The sequence below is a fragment of the Trichosurus vulpecula genome, chromosome 4, assembly GCF_011100635.1.
Source record: "Trichosurus vulpecula isolate mTriVul1 chromosome 4, mTriVul1.pri, whole genome shotgun sequence".
NCBI classification, from domain to species: domain Eukaryota; kingdom Metazoa; phylum Chordata; class Mammalia; order Diprotodontia; family Phalangeridae; genus Trichosurus; species Trichosurus vulpecula.
Window position 1 is genome coordinate 267,290,521 of NC_050576.1, and position 20,896 is coordinate 267,311,416.

Sequence of the window (20,896 nt, forward strand, 5' to 3'; positions counted from 1 at the left end):
ATCAAGCAAATCCAAGCAGCTTATAGCATTCCCATTGTGGCGATAACAGGATCTTCCCATCCTGTCCTGCCAGTGTTGTGGCCCTGGCTGCTTTCCATCTAGGGAGCTCGTGTGACATGTTTCTGTTTCCCTAAGAATTTTATGCGGTCTAAAATCAGGCATTTTACTACTTGGAGGCCATGTCACAACTTAATCCCAAGAGTGTCTGAGCGAGGACAACGTGCTCTGAAGATTGAGTCTCAGGATCATGTACCTCATCTTTCACAACTGAACTCAATCCTCATCCATGTAGAAAATTGGCCTGTAGTAAGCATCTTCATAAAAGGCCATGATATTCTGGGTGTTTGTTATTCAAATCGAGTGATTTTTCTCTATTTCTAAATGCCCTGCTTTGCTTCTCTATAGAAGCAAGACCCAGTGGAGGAATGGGGCGGAGACAAGAAGTGGAAGGAAGAAGGTAAATCTTATAAGAGAGACAGTAAGACTAAAAACAAACGTATGGCTTCTCACAAGCTATCGGCCACCCTCGGGAATCTGCATCTCCTTTAAGTATTATACTACAGACTCCTCTACTCCCAGGCCACAGCACAAGTCAATGTTCTCTGCCCATTGCCATTCCACAAAAGCTGAATATTCGTTAAGACTAGAATATCAGAAGGGCAGCTAGGTGGCGCAGTGAATAGATCACTGGCCCTGGAGTCAGGAGCACCTGAATTCAAAACCGGCCTCAGATACTTGACACTTACTAGCTGTGTGACCTTGGGCAAGTCACTTAACCCCAACTGCCTTGCCTTCCCCCTCCAAAATTTAAAAAAAAAAAACCAATAGAATGTTAGAGTTAGAAGGGACCTTGGAAATCATCTGGTCAAACCCACTCATTTTACAGATAAAGAAACTGAGGCCCAGAATTGCACAATTACAGAATTTAGAATTGGAAAGGGCCTCACTGGTTGTCTAATCTGACTCGAGCCTGAAAAAGAATCCCCACCACAATATACCTAAGGAGTGATCATTCAGGCCCTGGATTTCCAACCAGGGGGAATCTATTAACCCCTAAGGCCACCTATTCCACACAAGGATAACTAGGGACTAGGTTTTAGGGTTTGTTTGTTTTCCCCTGATGTTAAACCTAAATCTTTACGGTTGCCACCTATTGCTCTTTGGCCCTTTGCCCTAAACGAAACAAGTCCCACCCCTCTTCGGTATGTTGTTGTTTTTATTGTTTCAGTTATGTCCAACTCTTCATGACCCCATATGAGGGTTTTTTGGCAAAGGTACCAGAGTGGTTTGCCATTTGCTTCTCTAGCTCATTTTACAGATGAGGAAACTGAGGCAAACAGGGGTAAGTGACTTGCCCAGGGCCACACAGCTAGTAATTGTCTGAGGCCAGATTTGAATTTGCAAAGATTTGAACTCACAAAGATGAGTCTTCCTGACCCCAGGGCCAGCACACTATCCACCACACCACCTAGCTGCCCTCTTCAATATAATAGCTCTCTGAGCCACCATGTTTCTCTTCATCATCTCTAAACATTCCCACTTCCTTCATCTGACCCCCATATGTCACAGTCCTTCTGTCTTCTGATGCTCTTCAGCTTATCAACCAATCCACATGGACTCCGAGTGATTTAATCCAGGTGACTCTGGCAGCAAGTGGTAGAACTCAGATATCCTGATTCAGTTCAGTATGCATTATACCACACTCCAGTTGCCTTTGGCCCAAATGACTGAGACATCCCCACTGCAAGAAAGCAAGGGCTGGGACCAACCCAGTAAAGAGGAAAGAACACAGACTGAGGAATCCAAAGACCTCCCTCTGACATTCCCTACAAGCATGACCATAGGCAAATCACTTAGCTGGTATGCCCTAGATCTCTGCTTCCTCATCTATAAAATGGCATCTGAGGCTCCTTTAAGGTAAGGGATGAGAGAAGGGAGGAAGGGAATGAGCATTTATTAAACACCTACTATGTGTCAGGCGCTGTGCTCAGTGCATTACAAATATTCTCTCTCTGATACAGTCCTACCTAACCCTGCAAGGCAGATACCTATTTTACAGTTAAGGCAACTGAGGCAAACAGCTTTAGTGACTTGTCCAGGGTCACACAGCTAATAAGTGTCTAAGGTCACAGTCGAACTCCTATTCCCAACTCCAGGCTGAGTGCTCTCATCACCACCAAGCTGCCTCTAAGCTCTCCATCTAAAATGCTATGAATAGACAAGTACCCTAGGGTGGGGAGGTGCATTTCTTCCAGTCTTTTGATTCCAATTAGCCTTCCATTTTGCTTGGGCACCTGCTCAGAGGCCTCATTCCACTGCTGGCCTCTTCCAAGAGCACACCCAAATTGACTGATGCCAAAATCATAAATGCTGGGCAGGATTAGACTCGGGTGATGGCCCTGGCCCACCCTCTCCATTAGGCTGGCAGAAACTCATCACCAACTGAGAGCCTCATGACTTCATTTAATCCATGATACATGGACTAACCCTGTCATGTTAAAAAGGCTGTAATACTTAGCTCTTTCTAGAACCATCAGAGATGAAAAGCTAAAAACAAAAAAGGAAAGAAAACCAGCTCCCAATATTAAACAGAATGACAGAAAGGGGAGGGGGGAAAGAAATGGGAAGGGGAGGGAGAAGGGAAGAATATCCAGAAGCGATGTGGCCAGCCCTACATCTCTTATAGGTCACTCGTCCGGAGAGGTAATAAATAGCATGACTTTTTGGCCATGGAACAGGCCCGCTACAGAGAGCTCACATTGTATAGTTCCCTTACCCGCCCATCCCAAATGAGCCATCCATCTGAAGAGGAGAAGCCTTAGCTCCCAGTCCTGATCTACCTGGTCTTTCTAGCAGTCATCAGTCAGTTTCCGGCACTGATCCGTGGTGGATACAAAGAGGTAACCTAGAAAGAAAGAAATTGGCATTAATTAAGCACTTAAATTTGTGAAAACACTGTGCTAGGCACTGGGGAGACAATAGGAAAGTCATAAAGTCCCAGCTCTCCAAGAGCTCACATCGTAATGGGGGAGACAACCCATATGGAGGTTTTCAGCTGCAAGTCAGACGGAAAGGTCTCGTGGTCCTTAGGGTACAGCAGCAAAGCAGAAGGTAATGCATGATCTTTCATGTCATTTCTACTGAGAAAAACCCTAATAGTTTTTGATGTTGGACTATTTGTCAGCACCAAGGACTCTGGTGGTGAGAACTTTCCCTCCTGGGTTTTCAGTGGCTTTGGCTCCAGTGCCCACAGAAGCAGCGGCCAGACCACATCTCCAAGGGGTTCCTTCCTAGGATAATGGCTATGAGGGTTCAGTGAGAAGCAAGGCAGGCAGTTGAGAGGGGGAGAGGAGGGTGGGAGATGTTGCCACTCCCAGGCTCTTGACCTTATCCCCCCATCAATGGCAGTTGGTCCAAGGATTGAAGTTGGTGTGGAGGAAGGTAGACCCCTTTCTTCACAGTGATTTCTCCCCTCAGTGATGGCTGCAGGGATCAGGCTAGAAGTAGGGCCAGTGGTCTTAAGCACCCTGCTCCTGGGTTCAGGGGCCTGAGCTATATCCATCAGGGTTCAAGGAGACATAGTAGCAGAGGTAATAGTAGTATCTTGACTCGCACAGACAGGAGATACTTTGCATCTCTTCCTCAGAAGGGTCTTGCGGCTTCAGGCTAGGATAGTTTGTCCGCCCCATAGATAGCCGTTGGTTGGCAATTGGTGAGGACGGCTTGCCCCTTCCCCATAGGAATTGCTTATAAGGTCAGTGGTGGCAGGAGCTGAGCTGGGATCAGGGCTGGGGGTCTAGCAGAAATTGCTATCCCAAAGACTCTACGGTTCAGAGTCCTAGGCTGTCTCCATCCAGGTTTCAGGGAAGGCAGTGGAGACACGACCATAGTAATTTGACTTACCTGTCACAAGCTGTCCCCAGAGTCCCTCCTTCAGAATGCCTTGTTGCTTTGGTGAACATAAAAGGGTCTGGTTGTCATCACCGATCCCCCTGAGCTATCCCAGGAATAGTAATCATTTACCAAGGGCCCCATACCTTCCAAATGCTCAGTTAACTTCTAGCAAAATCTAGATTCCCATTGCCAAAGGGGAAGCATTATTGGTACATCTACTTTCTAATCCAGAGCCTGTACCTATCCCCAGAAGGGTTTTTTGAGACCCTGTCCCCCCAAGACATATCTTTTACAGTCTCGGACTTAACAGTTTTATACAGGACATCTAAAGCTTTCACCTGCAGTAAGACTTTTGGAACACCCTCTACAGAGCCAAGCCTGCATGCTGGGAACAATCATAGAACAAAGGAGCCTCAATGACACTGTGCACAAAACAGGAGGTTGAAACTTCCCCATATCTTATTGGGTTAAACCAAGTATTTAGGCTAATTTTGTACTGCCTTCAGTGCTGATAAAGCCTGGAAGCTCTAGCCCAACTCTTGGTAGAGGTGGAGAGTCAGAAAGTCAAAGGCACCTCTGAGAAACTTATAGCAGCTCAGCTGGGTAATCTAAGATTTACCTTTCCTGTCTTGCACGGTGTGTCGTGTGTAGTTCTGACCTTTGTATCCCTGGGCAGGCCAGTCAGGAGCATATGTGATACATGTGTGTTTCCCTTAAAATACAGCGTGGTCAGTAATCAGGTCTATTAATTTACCATTTTGTAAAATTCATTTGAACCTTAACCTACATGTAACGAACATTTAAATGCATGGGGAAAAAAACATAGTATTACCAATAAAAGCCAATTATACTGAACTGGGGAGTGGGGGAGAAGGCCTTTTTTAAGTTCCCTAGATTAAGAGATCCTGTTTCAAGAAGCCCATATTAGGATTTGATGGACCCTCATTCTCATTCCTTTTTCTTCATATTATCATAAGTAGTATGTGTTCCATTTTTCTGATTTTTTTTCACTTTGCGTTACTTCATAAAGTTCTTTCCAGAATTCTCTGCAGTCTTCCTACCTATCTTAATTGCTTCACATCTACCGTGTCTGATGATGGCATTTTTATATACTTATATACAATCTTGGTCATGGTCTGAGAGGCTGAAATAATTATATTTGCAATTCTACAGATGTCAGTGATGACTCCACTCCTCCTGAAAAAATATACATATACATATACACATACACATACACATACATATAATCTGGTTGGAGGCAGCCACAGGCTTTAGCCATTCTGTAGCAATGAGAACATCATTTGCTCGGAAAACATCTGGTTAAGTTATATGCCTCCTGTAATAGCCAATGCCTGTCTGCAGAGATCCCATTAGCCTAAGGGAAACCTCCCGGGATTCTGCCTTAGCCACAAAGCAAGAAATCCCAAAGTTCAGGGTCAAGCTCCCACTCATTTTCTAATGCTTTTAGGCTGACCTACAGCCTCGCCAAGCATTCTGAAGCATGTCTAAAAGGGAAGACTGACTGGGCCCTTATAATACAAACCAGCAGGACTCACAATGTATTTTTATTTTCCCACAGCAACACCAGGAAACCTGGGGGCGTTGGGATTTTATAAAGTGTGATATTTCCTTTGGTTTTCGTTACTCACAGTAGTATCGGGTTTAGCTTTGTGGGCAATATTTTTTTTACTTTATTTTAATTTTCTTCTTTACATGGAGATAGAATGACAATCATTATAATCAAAGCATTTAGACAAACAAGAAAAAATTGAAAGTGATTTTCCTTGGCCGGTCTGTCACTCATAACAATTCCATTCGGTGAGAAATCTTCATTTCTCCTGTTGTTATGCATGGTCAGCAATATAGCTAATGTCCACTCCCCCACACATTAAAAGTATTTGGCTTACCCTTGGGGGAATGAAAACAAACCAATGAGAGTCCTTTTCCCAGAGAGGTTCTGCTTGGTAGAAGCCAGAATATGCAAGAGATTTTTCACTTAAGTAAAGTGCATTTAGGAGAATGTCCAGACATTCTGGGGAAAACACCCTAGTTTAATCATCAGACACAAGTTAGAAGCGACTCTCCAGTCATTTGGATCTCAGGAATCCCCAGCAGAGATTCTACCAGCAAAATGTACCTCTTCTCAACAAAAGCATCAAGGCCGACAGAAGAACAAGAGTTTGATTAAGAGCCTATTACGTGCCAGGCGCTTCAGATACCAGAGGCAGAGGGGTTCCCAACATTTTCCTAAAGTAGTTCTCTCTCCGATCCACAATGTTCTTTTGTGTTTTTGGTTTTGTTCCCCACCCACCCCAACAGCAGACTTATGGAATATTTCACTAGAATACAAATAGAGACTAGGTCCTATGATGTCATTTGACATTGGGAAGTCCCAGAGGAGGAAAACATGTACTAGTTAGTGCAAGCGGGCACCTTCTCCGTAATTTACAGGAGAACAAAGCTGCTTAGGGCACTGAGAGGTGAAGTCACTTGCTTGGGGTCACACAGCCAGTTTGTGTGAGAGGCCAAACCTGAACCCAGGTCTTCCTGGCTCTGAGACCAGCTCTATCTCCTGCGTCCCAGCTGCCTCTTTCACTAGGATAAATTGTTTATATCAGTCTTGGAAGCAAAGACCTAAGAGATCTGGAACTAGAACAGATGCAGAAGAAAATGGCCAGGGCTGTCAACTATCATTTGTTAAGATGCATAATTGGACAAAGTAGCAGGAGCATCTTGGGAGCCTCTCATCAAATACTCCTGTTAAGGAGTGTATGAAAATGTGCGTCTTTGGTAGGTTTCGTTTTAAAAAGTTATCTCAAACATTGCTATAACTAATGGATTATTTCTTTGTTGGGGCTGGTTTGATTTTCTTCACCAAATATCCCTCATTACTCCCTTTACATAAGCAGTTAGGTAGTACAAATCCTGCCTCAAATCCTTGCTAGCTGTGTGACACCACTACCCAAAGTCACTTAATCTCTCTGCCTCAGTTTCCCTGTCTCTAAAATGATAATAGCAATAGCCCTTGCCTCAAGAGTTGGTTTTTTTTCCCTAAAATGCGGACAAATAGTAATTGTTGTGAGACTCAAATAAGACACCATACATACAGTACTTTGCAAACCTTAAAGGGCTATAGTCAAGGGGTCCCTAACCTGGAATCCTTAAAACTATTTTTTTTAACATTCTGCTGACTCAGTTTCAATATGATGAGGTTCCTCTGGAGTCCTGTAGGTTTTATTTTATATCATCCTGTATGTTTTATTTTATATATTTTGAAAGCATTATTCTGAGAACTCCATAGGATTCACACAGCCTGCCCAAGGGGTCCAGGACACTGAACCTTCGAGCTACACAAACTCTAGCTATAATTATCAGTGCAAGCTTCCAAGACCCCAGAGCAGGAAGCCCGGATATAAGTTATCTTTTATTATTCTTGTGGCTGTTGCAAAGAGATAGGTGATGAGGGTTAGAATCTGGCCTCAAACCTTGACTGAGTGACGGCAAATCAAGGTAGTCCGTCTTGCCTCAGTTTCCTCATCTGTGAAATGGGGATGAAAATAGCAGCACCTCCTTTCCAGGGTTGTTATGAGGATTAAATAGGCTGTCTCTTCTCTTTCTCCCCAGCCCCCACATATATATTTAAGTGTATATACGAATATATGTAGCGCTTTAAGCAATGATATAGGGAGATATCCAGATATACACATGCATAGATAGACACATGCATGTGACTATAAATGCACACATATTCATGTTTTCATATGTACAATTATGACTATATAAATACATCGAGGCATCTATATTCCTGGGTATGAGTATATGTGTATATTCCTACATTGATCCACACATCAGCCCTTGAAACACTAGGGAGCTGGGAGCTATTACTATAATTATTATAACCTCACCCGCCCCTCAGGCTAGGAACTGGTGACGTCACCCCCGCACTGTCCTCTCATAGGCTCAGCCCTAATTCCCCGGGGCGGGGCGGGATCACCTCCCAGCCCCTGGGGCACGGACTTGGACGCCCGGGCTCTACAGAGTCTCGTCGCCTGGGCGGACGGACCCGGACCCGGTCCCCGCTCCCCGCCATGGCCGAGGATGAGGCGTCGTCCTCTCCCTCGCCGTCGGGGCCGCTCTGCCCCTTCCTCTTTAGGAAGTCGGGCCGCCCGGCGCCCGCGGGCCGCCGCCGGAGACGCGGGGCGGCGGAAGGGAGGCCCGACGGCGGCGGCAGCGACAGCGACGAGGGCCCGGCCGCGGTCCGGCCCGACAAGAAGCGGGCCGCCCCCAACCCCATGATCCAGAGGAGCGGCGGAGGCCGCGACGACGAAGCCCGCGCCTCGGCCCTGGCCGTGCTCTACCCGTCCAGCCGCTCGGCCAAGCCGGCCGGGCCCGAGGACATGGGCGCCACGGCCGGCTACGAGCTGGACGCGGCCCGCGGGCCCCGGGGAGCCCAGGCCCCGGGCCGCAAAGGGCCCGTGCGCGCCCCCGAGCACCTGCGCGCCACCGTGCGCTGGGACTACCAGCCCGACGTGTGCAAGGACTACAAAGAGACCGGCTTCTGCGGCTTCGGGGACAGCTGCAAGTTCCTGCACGACCGCTCCGACTACAAGCACGGCTGGCAGATGGAGCGCGAGCCGCACGGGGACCCCCACGGCGCCCCCGACGCCGCCACCTACGAGCTGAGCAGCGGCGCCGACGGCGAGCAGGGCCGCGCGCCGCCACAGTGCTTCATCTGCCGCCGGCCCTTCCGCAGCCCCGTGGTGACCCTGTGCGGCCACTACTTCTGCGAGGCCTGCGCCCTGCGCCACTTCCGCTCCTCCCCGCGCTGCTACGTGTGCGAGCGCCACACCCACGGCGTCTTCAACCCGGCCCGAGGCCTCGGGGCCCAGCCCGGGCGACGCCGCGGCCCGGGTGACGACGAGGAGACCCCCGACGCGTCCCCCGACGGCCCTTCCCCCAGCACCTAGACCGAGTGCAACCGTGCCGATGAAAGAGCGCCGTGCTTCCACCGTCCGAGACCTCCGAGCTGGACCTTACGTAGCCCAGGAGCCTCGGCTCATCACCGCACTAAGACTTTGGGGACGCGCCGTGTGCAGGGACCGTGCGCGAATCCGCACGCGGTGGCCCAAGAGATTTCGTGCGATTCTAAGCTTTACTACTTCAGGAACGTCCTGCAGACGCATAGGCCCTCGGATGGATGGGTGGGATGGATAGATAGATAGATAGATAGATAGATAGATAGATAGATAGGTCCTCGGATGAGTGGGTGGGATGGATAGATAGATGAGATAAGATATGTATACAGATATGTATATGTAGTATTTTCATCACTCATTTTATATGGATATATAAAGAGATAGATACATAGGTGAATGGATAGATGAATAGATGGATGGATGATGGGTGGATGGGTAGATGGATGGACAGTTATAGAGTACAGATATCAATGAATATAAATATATAATACATTTTATCTGTAACATCTGTGTACATATATATGAGTGTATATGTATTGTATGTATTGCGTTTGGTCCCCACAACCCTTTTCAGTAGGCGCTGTTTCTGTCACTAGTTTACGGATGAAAAAAAAAAAAAGTCTGTGACAGGTTAGGGACTTGTTCCATGACTAGTTAGCGTACTGTATCTAGATTTGAACTCTGGTCCTTCCTGACTCTGGGTCCACAACTGCATACTTCCCTAGCTGCAGGATAGTTCCTGGCTTTATCATTTATGAGTTGTGCCACATCCCCCAAGTTCTTTCACCTTTTAGGTGCTGTATCTATAAAACAGTCATGATTACCTACGATTGTTCCTCTCGAAAGATTGTTACAAGGATCAAATGGGATGATGTGTATTAGGGAAGGGCTTTGTAGATGGTAAAACTCAGTACAAGTGAGGGTCTTGTGAGCCTAGGATAATTTTATTATGCTGCAGAAAAGATTGACCATCTAAAGCAGTGGTCTCCAGTTTTTTTCTAATCACACACCCCTCTCACTAAAGAATGGGAGCATTCCGCATTTTTTTTATACATTGTACACATTACTGATAAGTATGTAAATTATAAAATATCCACCATAATAGGAATTTTGAAAGTAAAAAGATAAAAACAAAGTAGTTGATACCAGAGTCAATGAGGAACCACTAAGATTTCTTGAGTAGTTGGCTGAAGTGTGCTTTAGGAAAATGGCTTGACAGCTGCATGGAGGAGAATGGATTGGAGAGGGGACAAACTTGAGGCAGGGAGACCAATTGCTGGTTATTGCAGTAAGCATGAGGGCCATCTACAGTAATCCTGATCTTTATGTTGCCACTGGACCCAGGTGGAGCCTTACTTAAATCCAGTCCACTTAAGTGTCATGGTATCACCTCCCCGATGTGATATCCTTTTCGAGAACAAAGGACAAACAAGTAGACATTCAAAAGATGGTGAGGCCCTGAACTTGGGTGGTGGATGTATGAATGAAGACAAATATGGGATATGTGGAGACCCGACAAGATTTGATAACTGATTGGCTGTGTGGGGTGAGGCAGAGTGAGGGAAGAGTCAGATAACCAGGGTTGTGAGAATTTAGATAACTGGAAGAATGGTGACCTCACAGGACCAATAAGGAAGCTTAGAAGGAAGGTAGGTTTGGATGGAAAGATAACATTGTATCTTTAGCCCAGATCGTAATCCGTCCATAATTGCTAACCCAATGTGACTCATTTTGTCCTATCCAAAAGGGGAGAACAATGGGGAGGTGATATTTTACCAGTCGCTGTCCCTGAATTGGGAACTTTTGCCCAGACGACACCACTGAAGCCATTAGGATTTGGGAGGAGTGGAAGATGATTTTGCCCAGTGGCACCAATGAAAGTCCTGCTATGAGTCTGTGAGAACCTGAGAGGCCAATGATAGCCTCAGAAATTGAGAAGCGTTGGAAGCTGGCACCGCCAAGGGAAGAGGTGGAGTCAGAGAGGAAGAATTTGGAAAAACAAGTAAATGTGCCATTGCAAAGTCCGTGAAATTTTCTGTCCCGGGATGTGACCCATCTTCCCGGCTTCTAATTGGTTGATCACACTCCCTTTGAGAGCCATTGAAAAATCACCCTGGAGTAAGCCCGTGTCCCCTCTTAGGACTTTGGAAACCACCTGCCTAGAGAATGGGAATTAAATTATACAAGCCCTGAATGAAGGAGAGTCAGTATTAGTGTATTGTTTTCCTAAGGAAATACCTATATAAGTCACTTTTTTAAAAATTGGGATCTAATGAAAACTTTTGGCCGATCCACTTGGGGCCTTTGATCTCACTTCAGCATCACTTTAGAGCCAGAGATAGGGTTTAACATTTTAAATGAGACAAGGAATTGAGAGACACTCGGCAAAGATCCCAGAAGATAATGGGTATGAATTCAGACATGTTTTCCCCCCAATCTGGCTTTTTTAATGTCTGCCCTTCAAATGGCCACTGTTCCATTCCTTATCTGACACCAGCCAGCAACAAGGAGATTGCTAAAATGGCAAACTCAATCTTCATATCAAGCAAAGCAAAAACATTTGTGCACAGAAGAGAGGAGAGGGCAGGCCAGGCTAAATATTAAGTATTTAAGCACAAAGATCGTCATTAGTTTCATTCTCACCTGTCACATCTGGTTACTCACATGGATCTTGGCCACCTGTTCTGTTTACTGATAATTAAGCTTTGCCAGAGGAAGGGGCATGGGCTGCTCCATGTGATCAACCACTCAACCACTGGTTCATTCACAGTTATTTTTATGGTTTTTGAAGTGCTCCCCAAAACAACACCATCCATTTTAAAGCACCTTCAGTATGGGATCTTTCATGTTTTGTCTTTGTAAATCCCAACATCTACCACCTCATCTCCTCCGTACTGTGTACTTAAAAGGTGCTTGTTGATCGATTGAAGCTTGCCTATGGTGTGACAGAAGTGCGGGAGGGGGGAATGTAGGGAGGAAATGAAGCAGAAATAGTAACTGGAATTTATGGAGTCATAAATTCCATAAATTAAAAATAAAATAAATGTCGGGGGGTGGAGAGAGAAGAAATACTAGGTGTAAGCACATGGGTTCCACTGATACAATTCCTTCCTTGGAACCAATTCAAAGACTGAATAAAAGGTATTGGTCCTTCATAGAGTGTAGTAAGGGGCATCTAGGTGGTGCGACAGGTAGAGCATGGGGCCTGGAGTCAAGAAGACATCTTCCTGAGTTCAAATCTGGCCGCAGACACTAGCTGTGTGACCCTGGGCAAGTCATTGAACCCTGTTTGCCTCAGTTTCCTCATCTATAAAATGAGCAGGAGAAGAAAATGGCAAATCACTCCAGTATCTCTGCCAAGAAAACCCCAAATGGGATCATGAAAGAGTCAAAAATGACTGGAAAAAAAGAAAAGACTGAACAACAGCAGAGGGTAGCGAGACTTTTTTTTAATGATGATGGAGATTGGGTCTTGTGGTACTCCGTTATGAGGAAACATCCTATTTAGCACACAGACCACCCCACCCCCCAGCAAATATTTCCCTCTAAGACCTCCAATTAGGTCATAGGAAAAAAGGGTTCATACTTCTGGCCTCAGTTTTAAGAACTCATCAGTCAAAAAGTATATGCAAGAGTTTAAACCTATTTTGAGCTCATTGTGTCTTAGAGAAACACACAGATAGATAGTATCTGTAGTAATTGAAATCAAGTATGATTGCCTTTCCACCTCCTCCTCATTGAGTCAAATGTGCCCATAAGCCCCGAAGACTCAATGGATTAAAAACGATTGTTACTTCATGTCACAGGGTGGTGCAGCTTTGTGTGATGGGCATCCTTTTGTAGGCATGATCATTTCTGAGGAGCATTTCAATAAAACTCCATTCAGGGGATACTCATTAAGCTCCTGCTAACCTGATTTAACAAGAGAAGGAAATGGCAAACCACTCCAGCATTTGTTAAGAAAACCCCATGGACAGGATTGGCATGCTATGGTCCGTGGAGTCACAAAGAGTCAGACAGTTCCTGAACAACAAAACTGGCTTAAGTGAATTAAGTGGCTTGTCCAAGATCACACAGCCACTATGAGTCAAAGATAGGACTTAATCCTGGGTCTTGTTTTCTTCACCCACCCCATCCTACTCCACATTTTCCCCCCTCAAAACAAAAGATCAGAGTTGGAAATTATTGCATGGTCTCTATTTTAAAGATGAGGACATTGAGAGAAAGATTTGCTCAAAGTGACCCAGTTAGAAATTGGCAGTGGGAACTTTTAACCTAAGACTCCTGGTATTTTTTCCTACTAAACCAAAATAATCAGTTCTGTTTTCCCTAAGGGCAATAAGCTGAACTGGCTTTCAAATAGAGACCAAGGGGAAAAAAATCTGAAGCAGGTTTGGCATTAAGTGCCCATTCCTTCAAAGAAACACTAGCAATAGCTGGGTATTAAAAAAAAGAAGAAGAAGAAAAAAAGGACAATTATTGTTTAGGGGGAAATTGCCACTTATGTCACTGTAAGAAATGAATAGACTTTGAGCTTGCCTCAGCTTTCCTCTCCCAGGAACAAAGCAAGGGTAAATAATCATGGCAAATATAAGGTTTAATTTGGAAGAGTGAAATTATAGAACGACTTCGTTACTCCTCTTGCCTTTTCTGTGGCAATCGGGACAGCTCCTGACATTGCTGGGAAGCTCCTGGCATCCAGCCAGATTATTCTCAGACAAAAAAGACATTGGAAATGTGTGGAGGCCTTTTTTTTTAATAGGAAAAAAGTGAACTGTCAGGACCTGTTTTATTATTTTTACAAGGAGCAAATAACCGCATGATGAGGCCCAGCCTAATTGGCCGCCTTGAGATCTTTAATAGAAGGATCAGATGTGTTCATGCCAGTAAAATTGTTAAGAGTTTTTTTCATAGAAAGTGTGTCTTCTCAGTAGCCTGGCTCGAGATTGCGCTATTTGAGCTTACCAGCAGAGGCTAAACAGTGCAGAAAAAGGTGAATTTAGGTCTGTATGCCTTCTCCTTTCGCACACATAACTTAGTAATGAGAGTTTTATGCTCAACTTGAATGGGGCCCAGGCCCTTAGCATAGAAGACTGTTTTGTCCTGGGACAGAATACATCTTATCTAAACCCTCAGTTACTTAATCTTGCAACTCAAGAGTGAAAGAATCAACCCAAGTGTTTTCAGGGGGTGGAATTAAAAATAGAGGGGTGGGTTGGGGCCAGTGGGAGAGAGAAGCAGAGGTTTGCAGGGGAACCAGTAATCAAAGACATTCAGTCTCCTGGGAGGTTCTACCCTTCTGGGCAGAGGGAAGCAATGGAAAGTGTTACTCAGATAGTAAAACCCTTAGCCTTGTTCCAGGGGAGAAATGTTTCAAGCATTATGCAGGAGAGACCACAGCATGCAAATAGCCAGCCCGGGACAATTATATGAAGTAGGTGAAGTTTGCTTTGCCCCAGGGACTCTTAGAAACTCATCCCTCCCCCAACCTCCAAGGGCTATATTCTGTGCACCACTCTATCTTGTCTCCTATTTCCACAGGGCGTGGAATGGTGAAAACAGGACAGGATCTTGAGTCTTAAGGCCCATGTTTGAATCCCAGCTCTGCCACCTGTGTGACCTTAGGAAAGTCTCTTCCCCAAGTTTGAGTTTGTTCACCTGTATAGAAAAAGTGGCAGAAGGGATTGTCCTTGGCATCGACGGACACTTTTGTTGCCTTGGTTTAATGGCAGCTGGGGACCAATAGGTAGTGAAGCACCTGACAATGACACAGGTGATCTCTGCGGGCCCTATTTTACAGGTAGAATGAGAGAATTGGGCTAGGTGATCATTAAGGGCCCTTCCACCTCAAAGATGAATAAATAATAAATAAGTTGACATCGACTTAGGGCCTTAATATTTGCAAAGAACGTAACAGAGAGAGGCTCTCTGAGAGGAAGAAAGGCCTGGGCTCAAGTCTCTGACACATCCTGAACTACCCGAATGATTCTGAGTAAGTCACCTGAGCCCCAGAGTGCCTGGCAACCAAGTCTCAGTCTCTGACTGAGTCTCAAGTCTCTGACACATTCTGAACTACCTGAATGATTCTGAGCAAGTCACCTGAGTCCCAGAGTGCCTGGCAACCCTCTAAGACTGTAAGTTATTGGAAAGAGACATTACCAATCTGCCTCTTTTCTCTAGTGCTTATAGTGGCTGCATTTGAGTATATATTAGAATTTAACTTAGAAGATTAAGGCTGTCAGAGAATTTTAGTCAATATTTAAATGGTCACAAATTGGCGAGGTTAATTTTTTTTTCATTGAATTAACCAGCTGTTTTGGCACTGAGTAGAAAGGTATCTGACCTCAGATACTTACTAGCTGTGTGACCCTGGGCAAGCTGCTTAACCCTCTTTGCCTCAATTTCCTCAGCTGGAGAAGGAAAAGGCAAGTCACTCCAGTATCTCTGCCAAGAAAATCCCAAATGTTATAAAAACAACAACAACAAAGAAAGGTGGTTTTAAATGTTCAAACCAATGTTAAGGAACTGGGCAAATAGCCAATTAAATAATAGGTCTGGAATTTGTTTTTTAAGAACTTTACACACATATCATCCCATTGAAGATTTTCAAACTTGTCAAAGTTAGGTTACAATGGAAATTCTTTTGGGATGTGAATTGGATTAGACAGCTGCTGAGGTCCCTTACAATCGAAAGTTCTGTGAAGCTGTGATCCTCACAACACCGTGAAGTTGGCACAAAAGGATCTCCATTCTACAGATGAAGAAACTGAGGCAGTTAAGTGACTTGTTCATTGTCCCATAGTAAAAAATTCGGGGCAGGATTCAAACCTAGATCTTCCTTTGTTCAAGTCTACAGCTCTATTCCCATGATGCTTTTTGGTTTATAAAAAGCGAATCCTCCTCAGCTAAAAATCACAATACCTTCAGCTATTATGAAGCTCATAGGTCGATAGATGGTCGGTAAGAATAGAATTTCAGGTAATCAGGTAAACAAGCCAGTGGTGATGTTAGGGAGATATTTAGGGGCAGAGACACCTGACACTTGGCAAACTACACTACATAATCTAAAGCCCGTCCTGTGTGCTAACAATACTGTTTGTGTTGGGAGCATGGGAGAGAGAGGAGCCAAGACTGGGAACCTTTTCTTAAAATCCCCAGGCCCTACACCATACCTTTTATTGAACAGGTACTGAATTGAATTTATCTGTTGAATTAGATGACAATTCATTCACTGTAGAATTATTCACTGGTGGCACTGACCCAGTTCTACACATTTCAAAATGCCAGGCTCATGCGATAGTTCAGAAATTCCCATTAATAATGATAGTCTCTCAAACACACTGGCATTCAGTTCTTCACTCTTGCCCCCCATATCCAATCATTGGTCAAGTTCTATGGTTTCCATCTTCATAACATCTCCCTTCTCTCCTCTGATGCTGCTACCACTCCAGATCCAGACTATTGTAGTGACTTCTGGTTGGTCTCCCTATCTCATCTCTGCCCAATCCAGTCCATCTTCCTGGACTCAGCTCTTCCTAAAAAGCAAATATGACCATGTCACCCCTACTCAATAAACTCCAGTGACTCCCTAGCACTTTTAGGATCAAATATAAAATCTTCTGTTTGGTGTTCAAAAGAAGTCTTTCACAACCCGCCATCTTCCTACCTACAGTCTTCTTCCACCTCCCCCAGTACCCCAGCCAGCCCACCATGATGTCTGCAGTCTACTGACACTGGCCTCTTTACTATTGCTCACATAAGCCATTTCATTTTCAAACTCCAGGAAATTTCACCAGCAGGTCATCATGCCTGGAATATTCTCTGTCCTCGTCTTCGCCTCCTGGACTCTCTGTCTTCCTTTGTCTCATCTAAAATCCCGTCTTCTCGATGCTTTTTTCTGATTCCCCTTAATGCTAATGCCTTCTCTCTGTTGATTGTATATAGCTGGTTTGTACATAGTTGTTTGTTGTCTCCATCATTAGATTGTGAGCTTCTTGAGGGCAGGGACTGTCTTTTGCCTTTTTTATATCCCTAGTGCTTAGCACAGTGCCAGGCACATAGCAGGTACTTAATAAATTGACTGAGTGACCTACACCTCTCTGCCTGTGTGGAAATCACAAGTGAAGGCATCTATCCAAATCCATCCTTTATGCCCTTATCATGCCTGACCTGAACCAAATACGGGGGCTTTCAATTAGTGTTTGAATCCTCTTGATCCCCGGGTTGAAAGACAAATCTTTGGGGGTCAGAATTATAGAAGCCTTTTAATATTTTACTCATCTAAGGAAGCCAAAGGGTCTAAATCTACCTGAATTTTCAGTGGAGCGGAGTTGCTGTCACAGTCTATTAAATGTGCCTTCAACTCAAGCACTGGGCAGCAAGTGATGCCTTCCATATAGGAGGTGATTTCGAGTAAAGATTTTGGGGTAAATGTTGTTCAAATGACTCCAAGTAGGTAATTTATGGAAAGACCATGAACGTAGGGATTGGGGCACTGAAGTCTTGTGAAATTTGTCATCTAAATAGCCAAATATTCAAGCTTCTTTACAAATGGAAGGCAGAGGATTGTATGGAAAGGGTACTGGACTGGAAGGACCTTGGTTCAGTCACAGCTCTGCACCTTGTTACCTTTCCCACCTATTCATTTCACTGGGCCTCATAGGATTTAAAGTTGGAAGGCAGGGCTGCAGATGGAGCTGACATTCCACTGGCTTGACCTCTGAGAGCCCAAGGTCACATCCAGGCCACAATGAAACATCAGAGGAAGATATCAGATCCTCTAATTTCCGGGTCTTCTAGCTTCCCGTCATTTCTATGATATCGATTGGCTAAGTTCAAAAGAAGCAGAGCAAGGGAATAAATATTTATTATCCACCTACTATGTGTCAGGCACTGTGCTAAGTACTAGGGATACAAATACAAACAAAAAGAAAGACAGTCACTACCCTGTTGGAGCTTACATTCTAATGGGGAAAGACCACACACACACACACAAGCTGAAAAGGAGAGGGTGAGAAGGCATCAGCATAGGGTCATAGTATTGAAGTAAGTCAGGAAAGTCAAAGCAGAGCTGGGAGGAGAAAGAAGGTTGGCTTGCCTGGCCCCTATCCAAAATGGAGGCCCTGGAAGAGAAATAGGACATTCAGGACAAGAAGATATTCCAGGGTGAGGAGCCCTTCCCCTCCTTCCACCAGCCTTCCCCTCCACTAAGGGAAGTTCCCAGGTGAGACTACCACTGAAGCTTGGTGTTGAATTCCAGAAAGTCAAAAGCAGAGCCAGGAGGGGCCTTGAAGATGGAAGTAGGGACGTTGACTTTATACTGAAATTTGCTATAATACTTAGAGGAAATTCTGTGTGATATAGGCATTAAATTAATGTTTTAATGAGTTAATTATTTCACCTTCTAAGAGAAAGCTTGGACTAAGGGAGAAATATGAATGAAGGGAACAAAGAATATTGATCGTATGCTATCAAAAATATCTTCCTCTCCCCATCCCCACCCCATGCTTCTTTACTGGAAGCACCTGCTTGGACAGGTTCCAGCTTCATTGCTCATAGATAATCTCCTTGAATCTTCCTGGGGAGGTTTACTCTTTAACAATAACAACTACATTGCCGTGTTCTGAGGAGATTTTGAGCCTGTCTTACTCAAGAGGCCAAAGGGAAGGATTTGGGAAGGTTGTGAACGTGGAAGGCATGCTCAGGGGGTCCATGAGCACACATTCTATTTAAGAATCACGAAGGCATTGCCAGGCAGGGAACATAAGAAAGTCAGAGGGCATCGACAAGGGTATGGGGGACCCAGATTAGGAGTGGGGAGAGGAGGGAGAGAGGAAATGACTAAAAAGATTTGCTTTAAAGTTACATGAAAAATGAAAGCATAGGCACATATGAAAATCTCTGCCTCCTGAGTAACCACCTCTTTTCCATGTTGAGTGAAGCCCACCTTGTATCAGGTCCCTCATCATGTAAATGGTCCAGAATTGAAACCTTGTTATTAAATCAATGTGTCAGTAATAAAATGATCGGCCAGTGCCAATCTTGGTACCAGCAAGCAGGGCATCACTCCAAAAATAGGCAGAAACCCTCTGAGAGAAATACAGAAATATCCTTCCCCAGCCTTGCTTTTTACAAGCCAGCCAGAGCAATACAACAAGCCACAGAGTACATAGGGTGGGCAGGCATTGAGACTTTGTCTGGGGACCTTTGAGATATTGCTTATTAACTTATGTGACTCCAGGAGCATCCGGAAATGATTCAGGCTGAAGAAAACAATGGACGATTTCCTAGAAACTGCAAAAGTATTGCAATACCACAAGAATGGAACAGCAGGATCCTGAAGCAACTCCAGGGGCAGCAGCCCTATTTAACAGATGGAAAAAGCAAGGCCCAAAGAGATGGAGAGCCTTGGCCTAAAAATGCATAGACTCCATCAGTCTCAGTGCTCAAAAACTCTTTCTTTACACATTAGTCTCGTACTCCCTATTCAGTATTCCCCGACTAAGAAAGTATTGAAAGTAGTCTATGTGACTGGCATGTCCAAATCCTGTCCTGATGCATGAAGTCTGGAACAGAATCCACAAGAGAGTATCTACAATCCCTTGAGTCTTTAGGAATGCACAGCAAGGTATAAACCTGATACTATATGTGATTATAGGCAAAGTAGAAAGCAATACAGAAGAGATGTCCTTCTAATTTCCCTATACGTAGAGCATTTGTTTACATTTGGACTGGGATCCAATCCGTTTGGGGGTGGGGTGGAAGGGTCTAGGGGGATGGGTAGAAGCTAATGAAACAATTATGATGTAATGCAAAGAACGCTGTGCTGGCAACAAACGGACACTTGAATTCAAATCCTTCCTCTGAATTTCATAGCAATGTGGCCATGAGCAAGTCAATTCGCCTCACTTAGACTATTTCCTCATCTGTAAAATGGGGATAATCATACTTGTAGCACCTCACAGGTGGTTGTGAGGATTACATCAGGTAATGTGCTTTTAAAACCTTTAAGTAATTGCCAGTTATAATCATGATCTTCCCAGTCCCATACCGGAATGGTAATAATCAATAATAATAGACTATACATAGTATTATAAAGTTTCTAAAGTATTTTTACACTGAATATCTCATTTGACCCTCACAACAGCTCTGTAAGGTACATACCATAGTATTATTATTCCTATTATATAAAGGAAGAAAATAAATGTGGCCAGGTCCACACAGCTAGTTTGAACCTAGTTCCACATAATTCAATCTAACGACACTTCCATGTTGTAAACCCAAGAGTGCTTGGGGTAGCTTTTCGCCGCCATTTCAGTCTAGGTGATTGTTGGCATGCCCCAATACATCCCAAGGTGGAGAATAAATACTGAATCATGGTGTACCCAATTGGATGGAGGAGACATGGGGATTTCTTCCAACCCAAAGTGGAAGCAGTAGCTTCAGAACAGTCCACTACTATTGTTCCTCAGAATCTTAACCCTTGGATGAACACCACCTGTGGACATCCAGCCAGAGACAGGGTGAGACAGATTGTGAAAACCATTCCAGACTAGCTATAGAAATGTGGGTCTACACTGCAATCAGACAGATATCAGAGGCCCCAAAAGCAAGACTGAAACCTGTTACTGACAGTTTCTCCATTTCTGCCATATTTTACCTCTTAGATGAATTAAGATTTCCAGAAAACAAATGGATTAGCCATCTTGAAAGCAGTGTTTCCATGGAAATTATCTGATGGATATAAATGCAGTCCTACTGAACCTTTTATTTATTTTTTTCAGATTCATTCATTTAGTGAGCATTTTTTGTAAAGCCATTCTATTAGCCAGGCACTTTGCCAGACAACAGAGGAGAGACAAGGATAAATAGGATGAAGCATGGTCCCTGCCCTCAGGGAACTCAAAAGCCATGAGGGGAAGATAAAGCAAACACAATAACCGGACAGAAAGCACAACTCAAGGGTCCTGAAAGGGGCAGATAACTCTCCGGTGAGATGGGGGACACTTTCTGGAAGAGGTGTCCTT

The 20,896-nt window shown here is 44.6% G+C and overlaps 2 protein-coding genes across 2 annotated transcripts in view; both read left to right on the top strand.

Annotated features, from left to right (window-relative positions):
- Nucleotides 1–20,896, top strand: part of SLC9A9 (solute carrier family 9 member A9) — a 755,878-nt gene that overhangs the window by 722,235 nt on the left and 12,747 nt on the right. The gene's annotated exons all lie outside the window — the stretch shown is intronic.
- On the top strand, nt 7,983–8,861 carry LOC118845959 (E3 ubiquitin-protein ligase RNF113A-like). The gene has a single exon (XM_036754066.1). It carries the CDS (start codon nt 7,983–7,985, stop codon nt 8,859–8,861), a length of 879 nt encoding a protein of 292 aa, XP_036609961.1.